Source organism: Capra hircus, chromosome 29 (assembly GCF_001704415.2).
Source record: "Capra hircus breed San Clemente chromosome 29, ASM170441v1, whole genome shotgun sequence".
Classification (NCBI taxonomy): Eukaryota; Metazoa; Chordata; class Mammalia; order Artiodactyla; family Bovidae; genus Capra; species Capra hircus.
The window spans coordinates 27162301-27174245 of record NC_030836.1 but is presented as its reverse complement, the minus strand read 5'-3'; the positions used below and the strand labels follow the sequence as shown (position 1 = coordinate 27174245).

The following is an 11945-nucleotide window of genomic DNA, read 5'->3' as shown; positions in this document are numbered from 1 at the left end:
CGGCTCTTCACACCAGGTGTCTCAACTATTAGAGCTTCAGCTTCAACATCAGTCTTTCCAATGACTATGCAAGGTTGATTTCCTTTAGGACTGACTGGCTTGATTTCCTTACTGTCCAAGGGACTCTCAAGAGTCTTCATCAGCGCCAGAGTTCAAAAGCTTCCAGCTAGAGCTCAGTAAGTGTTCCTTTTCTTTTCTTCTTCATCTCACCTCCATAACTTCCAGTAACTTTCAAAATATGTTGCCTCTGTTTTGTTTAGTGACTCTTTCTTTTTTCCCTCACAGATTCTCCTAGAGGAGAATGGCTGCAGGTAACACCTCCTCTGTGATCGAGTTCATCCTCACAGGCTTAACAGATCAGCCAGAACTCCAGCTCCCCCTCTTCTTCCTGTTTCTGTGTTTCTATGTGGTCACCGTAGTGGGGAACCTGGGTTTGATAACGCTGATTGGACTGAATTCTCACCTTCATATTCCCATGTACTTTTTCCTCTTCAACCTGTCCTTCATAGATTTTAGTTACTCCACTACCCTCACCCCTAAAATGCTGATGGGTTTTGTCTTAGAGAAGAACATCATTTCCTATGCAGGGTGTATGACTCAGTTCTTTTTCTTCTGTTTCTTTGTCTTTTCTGAATCCTACATCCTGTCGGCGATGGCATACGACCGCTATGTCGCCATCTGTAAGCCACTGATGTACACGGTCACCATGTCTCCTCAGGCGTGTTTACTCCTTTTGTTGGGGGTCTATGGGATGGGAGTGTTTGGAGCAGTGGCTCATATGGGAAACATAATGTTTATGACCTTCTGTGGTGACGACCTTGTCAATCACTATATGTGTGACATCATTCCCCTCCTTGAGCTCTCCTGTAACAGTTCTTACATAAATTTGCTGGTGGTCTTTATTGTTGTGACCATTGGCATTGGTGTGCCCATTGTGACCATTTTTATCTCTTATGGTTTCATTCTTTCTAGCATTCTCCACATCAGCTCCACTGAGGGCCGATCCAAAGCCTTTAGTACATGCAGCTCCCATATAATTGTGGTTTCTCTTTTCTTTGGGTCAGGAGCTTTTATGTACCTCAAACCACCTTCTATTTTACCCCTTGATCAGGGGAAAGTGTCCTCTGTATTCTATACTGCTGTGGTGCCTATGCTTAACCCATTAGTCTATAGTCTGAGGAATAAGGATGTTAAAGTTGCCCTGAAGAAAACCTTGAGCATAAAAACCTTCTCTTGAAAATGACAAAGAAACTCCAAAGCTTTGCTTATCAGTTAAAAAAAATTGTTTTTCAGTGAAGAAAACAAATGTCAGCTGGTGCTTTCTCTTCTATATTTAGAGAAAAATTTTAACTTGCCTGCAAGCATTGTATTTCTCTGCTCCTTACTCTAGCCTATCTATTCAATCAGTCTTTGTTTTATGAAAACAGTTTCCATAGTCATAGAGGGTTACTCTTTAACAGGTCTAAAGAATGATTTAATCCAGCCTCTCATGTGACACATTACACACCTGAGACTCACGTAAATATTTTGAGGTGGCCCATGGACATTTATGTACCTAGTGCTAGAGCTGGGATTGGAATCTAGGCTGTTCAGTTTGAATGTACTGTGCTCTGCTTTCCTTTAGTCATGCTTTGTTGATCCATCTTTTCTCTGGCAGATTTGCATTTCAAAGATTTTTATTTTTGCATTTAAAGAAACCTAATTCTATTTACAGTGATGTCATGCAACTTTTCAATGGTTAATTTTTGGAACATCATTTTTGTAAGAATGTTGGCAGTGAAAAATGTGGCGATTTTGTCTTGACAAAATAATAAAAAAATGTTTTAATATTTTGGGGGTAGGAAATAAAGTTCCATATAGAATCAAGCATAGTGACTGCTGAGGTGGTATATAGAGTTCTATAGACATATCAACTTATTAGACCTTCTAATGGAGGGATATACAGATTTAAGAGAGTTAAAAATATTGGCTACAAGCTTCACTCATTATTTCCCGACTAATATGACAGAACTTGGAGCCTCACTTCAAGGGTCTGAATGGTGCAAATGAGTAATAGCTTTGGGTGGAAGTGAGTCATTAGAGCAGTAACAACCAAGAAACCTGGAGGAGGAAATGGCAACCCACTCCAGTATTCTTGCCTGGAAAATGTGATAGGCAGGAGAGCCTGGTTGGCTGCAGTAGATGGGGTCATAAAGAGTCAGACACGACTAAGCATGCATGCGCTCATGCAACAAACTAAACAACCAGTTATTAAGAAGGTAGATGCCATTGTATTTTGAGTCAAGGCATATAGCTATGATCTACTAGTAGCAGGGCAAAAGGGAAACAGATGGTGGTCTTAAGACAGGTCATATTAATATATTCATAGCATTGGGCAAATGGAGGTACAGCTTTAAGCAAAGACGTAGAAGAATATTTGCTTTGGTCAGAGCACATTACGAGGTATGTGACCTGTTTGCAAGATATTCTGACATTTTAACTTTTCTTATAAAAGTTCTCTTCCGTTAGAAAAAAGTGAAAATTTGGATAAACACACCTTTAGTTTTGCCCTTTGCCAGCTGAATTCAGGATATTTATGGATTGATGGTGCAGTGGGGGTGATAGAGAATCAGTACAATATTGTTAAGTAAAAAAATAACACCACCTCCTTTTAAAGTATAAGTTATATACTGCAAAGTGCACAAATTGTACATGCTCAATTTTTTCACATATATAAGGGTATGTAACCACTACCTATACCAAGATAGAATAGAGAAGATTTCTATCGCTTAAGAATATTCTTGCCTGCCCCCTCTTAGTAAATATTGCTATCCATTCTCTTTCTGGAAATATCTACTATTTTTACCTTTATCATTACATTTTGCTTGTTCTTGAGCATCATATAAATGTCAATACGGCATTTACTTTTATAAAAAAAATTCTAGTTTTCTCACAATACAAAGTGTAGTGTGAAATTCATCTATAATGTCTGTGTAGGTATTGTTTGTTCTTGGTTACTGCTGTTTAGTATTTCATTGTATCGATATAGAGCAATTTCTTTTTCAATTATCCTCTTCATGGACATTTAGCATATTTTCAGTCTCTGCATATTATTAATACAACTGCTATGAACATCCTTGAGCACATAGTTTCTTTGAAATTTACTCTGATTTATCTTGGTTCTATAGCTTGATGCAGGTTACTGGGTCACAGGATGGGCATGCTTTATGCTTCTTAAGTACTAATAAGTTGTCTTCCAAAATATTTAAACTGATTTGCATCCCAATGGTTTCCAGGTAAGGATGTTCCTCTTTCTTCTGAGCATTTGCTATTTTCAGTTCTTTCCCTCTTAGCCACTCTTTTGGGTGTGTAGTGCACTATCACTTGAGCCTTCTTTCGTCATTTCTCCAACCGATAATTGTGTTGAGCACTTCTTAATACATTCTTTAGAATTTAGATATCACCTTTGTTAAGTGCCTGTTCAAGTCTTTTGCCCACATAAAAATAGTTTGTTAGTCATTTCCTTACTAATTTGAACCTCAAGAAAGCATATTCTAGATATGGGTTCTTGTTCAGACATATAGATTGCTGTTATTTTTGCTCAGCCTGTGACTTAGCCATTCAATGGCTATTCTTACTGATGTTTTATGGTAACAGAACTTTTAATTTTAATAAAGTTCCATTTCTCATACTATTAGTGGAGTACCCTGCTTAATCATTGCTTATTACAAAATTACAAATATAGTCTTCTATTTTCCTTTGAAAGGTTTATTGTTTTCCTTTTAATATTTATATATTATTTATCATGTATGATGTGAGGGAGTAAGTTTATTTTTTCATGATATTATACATTAAGATGGAGAAGGAAATGACAACCCACTCCAGTACTCTTGCCTGGAGAATCCCTTGGACAGAGGAGCCTGGCGAGCTATAGTCCATGGGGTCGCAGAGTCAGACACGACTGAGCAACTGACACACACACATACATTAAGAATACATGTATCTTTTCCAGACATTAAATTGCTTCTAGGTAATTTATGGAAAAGGTCATATCTCCTCTTTAAACTGTATTGGCTTTATACGGATCTATTTGATGATCATGTGGCAATGCTCTTATGGGACCAGATGGAGAGAATCTTACTAAGAAACACAGATAATTATCAGGCCCAAAGGGTTTCACTAGTGAATTCTATCAAATGTTCAAGAAAGAAATAATACTTATTTTCTATATTATCTCCCAGAAAATCAGATACAGAGAAAACCCTTAAGATTTGAACAAGGCAAAGTTGTCTCTTCTCACCAATTCTATTCAACATCATACTGGAAGTCCTAGCTAGTGCAATAAGAGAGGGAAAAAGGTACACAGATTGGTAAGGAAGAAATAAAACTCTCTGTTTACAGCTGACAAAATTCTCTATGTAGAAAATTCCAATGTACTGATGTAAAAACTCTTGGAGCTAGATAGCAATTATAACAAGGTTGCAAGATTCAAGGTTAAATACAAATGTAAATTGATTTCATATATGTCAGTAATGAACAATTTCAAATTCAAAACTATTAAAATTAAAAACATAATATCATTTACATTAGCATCAAAACAAAAAAGTGCCTAAGAATAAATCTAATAAAATACATATAGGATCTCCATAAGGAAAAGCATAATTCTACTGAAGCATTTTCTTTCAGTAGAATTATACTTTATATTTTATGTTACAAAATGTTTCCACTTGTTAATGTAACATGAATTTTCTTCATTATTATTCTTTAAATTATAGCTTTGCTGCAAATTATTTCATCCTATGACTGTATATAGAAATTTTGTATCATAGTTTATAATGTTTTTGTCCTGTTTCAAATCCTCCAATGTTTTATTAGTATAGCTAATACTGTGACTAACCCCATTGTGTAAAAACCTTTGGCTAGATTTATGGCAGTTTCCTCAGGATAGATTCTCCACAGAAGATTATAGCATAAAATGATATTTCTTTACCCGTGGATTCATTCCAATTTGAACTCCCAACAGAAGATTAATACCTTTATGAAATGTCTATTTTCTGCCAGACAACTGTACTATTAAGGCTATACATAACTCATAAAAGGCAGTCATCTTGGACTTCCCTGGTGTTCCAGTGGTTAAGAATCGGCATGCTAACACAGGGCACATGGGTTCAGGCCCTGGTCCAGGAAGATTCCATATGCCGTGGGGCAACTAAGTTCATGTACATGAGCCTGAAATCTAGAGCCTGTGACCCACAGCAGATGAAGCCTGAGCACCCTATAGTCCGTGTTCTGCAACAAGAGGAGCCACCGCAATAAGAATCCCAAGCACTGTAGGTAGAGAGGAGCCCACTCTGGCCACAACCAGAGAAAGCCTGCAGTGGTACCAAAAATAAATAAATAATTGTTTAATTAAAAAAGCAATCATCCTGATTATTTAAACATAGCTTAAATTATTCTCTTCACTCACTTCCCTTAGAGAGTTGACAGTGAAAAGCCATTGTATATCTATCTTTTCTTCCTGTTTTTCTCCCTGGATTCATAAGCCCACTAAGACTCAGTCTCATTAATTGTACCACAGTTTCAACATCTTTAAACTTGGAGTATGGAAATACTGGGTTTTGCAAAGTTTATGAGAGGCGTTGTGACTTTGAATGATTCTTCAGAGACCGGCCACATATGAATGGATAAGAAAGCCGTGGTACATATACACAATGGAGTATTACTCAGCCATTAAAAAGAATACATGTGAATCAGTTCTAATGAGATGGATGAAACTGGAGCCGATTATACAGAGTGAAGTAAGCCAGAAAGAAAAGCACCAATACAGTATACTAACACATATATATGGAATTTAGAAAGATGGTAATGATAACCCTGTATGCGAGACAGCAAAAGAGACGCAGATGTATAGAACGGACTTTTGGACTCTGAGGGAGAGGGAGAGGGAGATGGTGGGATGATTTGGGAGAATGGCACTGAAACATGTATACTATCATGTAAGAAACGAATCGCCAGTCTAGGTTCGATGCAGGATACAGGATGCTTGGGGCTGGTGTGTGGGGATGATCCAGAGAGATGATATGGGGTGGGAGGTGGGAGGGGGGTTCAGGATTGGGAACTCATGTACACTCGTGGTGGATTCATGTCAATGTATGGCAAAACCAATACAGTATTGTAGAGTAAAATAAAGTAAAAATAAAAATTAAAAATAAGAAAAATACATAAAAATAAAGTTAAAAAATTTTTTTTTCCTACGAAGATTATGTGTGTGGGCTTCCCTGGTGGCTCAGAGGGTAAAGCGTCTGCCTGCAATACAGGAGAGTTGGGTTCGATCCTTGGGTCAGGAAGATCCCCTGGAGAAGGAAATGGCAACCCACTCTAGTAAAACCCCATGGACAGAGAAGCCTGGTGGACTACAGTCCATGGGATCACAAATGCATGTGCATTTGCATGGGATGCACAAGACTGAGCAACTTCACCCCTCACCCTCTGTGTGTGTACCCACAGCATCCTTCACTTAACCTGTTAGAACATTTACTTCACATAATGCAGCTGCCTATTTATACATGGCTGATCCTCACACAGAATATAAGTTCACTGAGGGCAGTGCCTGTGGTGTCTGTCTGGTTATGCCGATGTTGCTAGGAGAGTAACTGGCGTACAGTAGATGTTTAATAACTAGGTAGCAGAGAGAGAAAAGGATTCCAGGAGACTAAGAAGATTATTTTAAAAAGGCCACATCTGATTTCTAGACCTATGCTTTAAGACACACTTGCAGAGAACAAACAGCATTTCAAAACAGAGGTGAACGGTGCACTTTCCCCACAGCCATTGCTCTCTTCCTTGCTGGTTTCTCTGGGTTATAGACTGTCCTTCAGCCTCCTTTAACTTTGGATGAGAAGGGTCTTTTCCTAGCTCAGGTGACTCAAGTCTAAGTATAATGTATAAGATACAATGCACACTCTGAAATTAGCCTCATTTAGAATGGTGTTTTGTAAGAATCACAGATTCTACTTAAAGTTTTTGCCGGTGCTCACCATCATGATCTTCTGATTTATTTTACATCTTGGAATTGTGTTCAGTAATGCTCAGGGAGCTGCAGTATTTATGCTTTCACATTAACCAATCATTCATTCAGAGTTGCCTTCAAATGAACATACATTCTCAGGAACTTCTGTTTCTTCTGAGCAGGCCTTTGATAGTTTTGTGCTACTGCCACTGAGAAATCTCATAACCCCACTGATACAGGGGAGAATAGTTCCATAGAAGCATCTCCTGTTTAAAAAGTCTGACCTGTGGAGGACAGAAATCACCAAGTCCTTTTACACCAATGAATTTCTTCTTGCCTTACTGAAGGGAATGTTCTATGAGTCCTCCTATGGAGCAAAGTCAGACGCTAGGCTCTGCTGCTAAGCTGCTAAGTCACTTCAGTAGTGTCCGACTCTGTGTGACCCCAGAGATGGCAGCCCACCAGGCTCCCTTCCCCTGGGATTCTCCAGGCAAGAACACTGGAGTGGGTTGCCATTTCCTTCTCCAATGCATGAAAGTGAAAAGTGAAAGTGAAGTCGCTCAGTCATGTCTGACTCCTAGCGACCCTATGGACTGCAGCCTACCAGGCTCGTCCGTCCATGGGATTTTCCAGGCAAGAGTACTGGACTGGGTTGCCATTGCCTTCTCCGAACACATAACAAAACTACTCTAACATTCTCATCTCTGTGAGCCATCTGATATCTTTCATAATACTTTGCCAAAGCAATTTCAGCATCTCTACTTCATCTGCCTATTAGCCATTTTCACATTCAGACTTCAGGGAAACACCCTAGCAGCAAATGACCAGCCCCAGGTGTTCTCACTTGCCCTCTGCCCACAGCTTGCTCTCCTTGTCACTTTAGGCCTATAGCTGGTACAAGTTTCTGCACTATCCCTATGGTTTTCCTGTGTTCTACCTAAAGCCTTGTAAACTGTATGACTTTGCTCTGGCTGATGGGCCTTCAGCAGAGCTTCCCAGGTGGCTCATGGTAAAGAATCCACCTGTAATGCAGGAGACACAGGTTTGATCCCTGGGTCAGGAAGATTCCCTGGAGAAGGAAATGGCAACACATTCTAGTGTTCTTGCCTGAGAAATCCCATGGACAGAGGAGCCTGGCGGGCTACTGTCCATGGTGTCACAAAGAGTCAGAAACAACTCAGCAACTAAACAACAACAATGTGGGCCTTAAGCATGTAGCTGGCAAACTGATTGATTAAAAGTTTTCTAAGCCCTCATCTGGCCAGTGCTGGTATACTTACCTACTTCACCAGACTGTAAGACATTTGCATATTGCTTTCCCCTACTTATCCACACAAAGAATAGCAGAGGGTCTTGTACACACTCTCAGTTACGAATGTCATTCTAAGTAGGAAGTGCTGGTGAATCTCTTCAGAGCAGGGTGTACCCTTTCTCTTCCTGAGCTTGTTTATGCTGTGGGAGCAGGCTCCTTGAATAACAGCCCCCAGACAGAACTAAGGTATCTCTGAATTACTCTTGCACAGTTATTATAGTTGTTTATAAATACGTTGTTTCTTTATAAAAAATTATATCTAAATATCCTGAGCTCTCAGATCATGGCACAGTATTAATACAGGAAGATGGAAGATATGAGGGGGAAATAATGCATGAGAATCTGTGTTTTTACCCTTTTTAAAAAGATACTCATTTGACTTAAAAAATGTTTTGTATTAAAGATATTTGATTTATATTTATGGAACTTTGGAAGCACCATATTTAGCAAGTGATCATGCACATATGTAGTATATGATATATTGTATATGCTTACTCATGAAAGCAAATATGGCTTCATGCAAATAATTCCTGTGAATGGGCTGATCTTTTCTAGTCTGACTGGACACCTGCCTTTTTCCATGTCCCAGGAGGATGAAGGATGAGAGGAATTTCCTTCCTCATTCTTCCTCAAGAGGGGGTTATGGTCCTGACTTCTGGACACCAAGCTGAGCATATGATGTGCTTCTCCCCTTCTCCCTTGTAGGGAAGGCCGTCTTCCCCAGGGCAGATGCAAGCTCCAACCCTCACCTACCTCATTTGGTTCCGACCTTCTTAGCTTTTCTGCCCTCCCAGAAACTTCTTCTTTTTTTTTGTTAATGTGGACTATTTTTAAAGTCTTTATTGAATTCACTACAATATGGTTTCTGTTTTCTTTTTTGTTGTTTTGGCTATGTGTCATGTGGGATCTTGGCTTCCTGACCAGGCATTGAGCCCACACCCCCTGTATTAGAAGGTGAAGTCATGCATGGCCTTGCAATAAACCTTTCCCTGCTCCAAATTCCAACCTCACTCACTGTGTTTTTACCCTTTTTTAAAGATACTTTTAGATATGGACTTGTGCTTTGTTGTTGTTCAGTTGCTAAATCATGTCCAGCTCTGTGACCCCATGGACTGCAGCATGCCAGGCTTCCCTGTCCTTCACTATCTCCTGGAGTTTGCTCAAACTTATGTCCACTGAATCAATGATGCCATCCAACCATCTCATCCTCTGTGGTCCTTGCACTGACAGTCATGTATCCTATATACTTACTTTGTGTTGAATGATATTGGTGTATGGTTTCAATTTTTCTGAGGATGAAAGAACTGATTCTTACCTGGAGCCCACCTAATTTGTAACTATGAATTTCTAATCAGAGCTATAATGGAAACATTTGGTGTACTGTAGCACAGTGCCCTGGTGACAGCATAACCTGAAGCATGGCAGGCATGGGTTTGCAGCTCTGCTCTTCTACCAACCAAGTGTATTAGAGTCTATTATTTCCCTTCATTGAACCCAGTTTAGTTACCTGTAAAATAGAAGTAATTCTAGTTTCACAAGTCTGCTACTAATGTTAGTGTACATAATGTATGGAAAGTATTTTGCATAGTGCTAGAAACCTCACCCCATCCCCCACCAGTTTTGTTCCTTTCTAAAGGAAGCATGAGGTTTCATATTCTACATACAATTCAGTGAAATTTGTTCCTGAAAAACTATACACTGCATTAAGGATAAACAGGTGGCGCTGATGGTAAAGAACCCTCCTGCCAATGCAGGAGACATAAGAGACATGGATTTGATCCCTGGGTTGGGAAGATTCCCCTGAAGGAGGGCTTGGCAACCCACTCCAGTATTCTTGGCTGGAGAACCCCATGGACAGAGGATCCTGGTGGGCAACAGTCCATAGGGTTGCAAAGAGTCGGACACTACTAAAGTGACTTAGCACACATGGCACACACACACAAGGATAAATAAGGGACCTACTCTTTGAGTGGAGCAACAGTGAGAGGTAGGTTCTCTTACCCCATTTACTAGATAAGGTAACTGGAATTTAGAGCCTTTAAGTAACTTGCTACTGAGAAGTAGAGTGTTGTCTGCCATATCAGTAAACAAAGGATGACACAGTTATCAGCAATTGCAGTCATCATCACGGGTGACCTGGTGAGCCCTGAGAGAACTCAGGAAGGAAAGCATATCTGCCATCTAGCAGCCAACAGATGGCAGCCACTCCCTATGGTGAACCCAAGGAACTGACTATGTGAAAACACAGGATACTGGCCCCAGATGGCTGAGTTGCACATCATAGGGATATTTCAGTGAGCCCAGACTCTAGCATCTTCCCACACATAGAAAAGAACTAAATTCCTTAACTTGCAGACATCTGCCTAACATCATTAGTTACTCAGTAATTTCCGACTCTTTGCAACTCCATGGACTGTAGCCTTCCAGGCTCCTCTGTCCATAGGGATTCTCCAGGCAAGAATATTGGAGTGAATTGTCAGACCCTCTTCCAGGGGATCTCCCCAACTCAGGGATTGAACCCAGGTCTCCAGCATTGCAGACAGATTATTTACTATCTGAGCCACCAAGGAAGCCATCTAGTTTTCTTTTATTAACAGTTTCAGTACTACTGCCTGCCCCTTGTTGTGAAATTCCTATATGTCCTGGCTCCCCCCCCATCACCTCCATGGAGTGGTACTCTCAGGGGTACTTGAGATGCTGCCTTCCAGGTTTGAGGTCCTCAGTATGTCTACTGAATAAAACATAACTCTCAACTTGTAGGTTCAGTTCAGTTCAGTATAGTTGCTCAGTTGTGTCCGACTCTTTGTGACCTCATGCACTGCAGTATGCCAGGCTTCCCTGTCTGTCACCAACTCCTGGAGCTTACTCAAACTCATGTCCTTTGAGTTGGTGATGCTATCCAACTATCTCATCTTCTGTCATCCCCTTCTCCTCCTGCCTTCAATCTTTCCCAGCATCAAGGTTTTTTCAAATGAGTAAGTTCTTTGCATCAGGTGGCCAAAATATTGGAGTATCAGCTTCAGCATCAGTCCTTCCAATGAATATTCAAGACTGATTTCCTTTAGAATGGACTGGTTGAATTTCCTTGCTGTCCAAGGGACTCTCAAGTCTTCTCCAACACCACAGTTCAAAAGCATCAATTCTTCAGCGCTCAACTTTCTTTATGGTCCAACTCTCATGTCCATACGTGACTGCTGGGGTCCAGCCCCGGTGGATCCAGGGAATTTGAAGGTGGGGATGGCATCGGCGTCCTTGGAAAAATGCATATTTAATTACAGAGATAGAAAGATTAGAAACGGATAGTGTAGTCGGAAAATTAGCAGAGAAAAAGAGGCTGAATAACTTGGAATTCAGCCAGAGAAACGGGGAGCAAGAAAGACGCGACATGGGGGAATCAGTCTTTCCGGAAACTGATCCAATTTCTTTATTTTTGGGTTTGCTTATATACCTTTTGTTACACATAAGGATGAATACAGAGTCACGCGGGGGTCAGCAGTCCTGACCTTTATCAAAATCAGGTGCTTTACATAAAAAGGTCTTAAGGATTTTACACTATCTGGCGGTGAGTGAGACCTGCTGACATTTTATGATCCTTTCTTTCTGATAACCAAAAAACTTATTTCTTCCAAGGGTGTTTTTTCTTAA

At 40.2% G+C, this 11945-nt stretch overlaps 1 protein-coding gene across 1 annotated transcript; it reads left to right on the top strand.

Annotated features, from left to right (window-relative positions):
• Positions 302–1237, top strand: LOC102179836 (olfactory receptor 8B12-like). Its single transcript, XM_005699705.2, has one exon. The coding sequence runs from the start codon at positions 302–304 to the stop codon at positions 1235–1237; it is 936 nt and encodes a 311-aa protein (XP_005699762.2).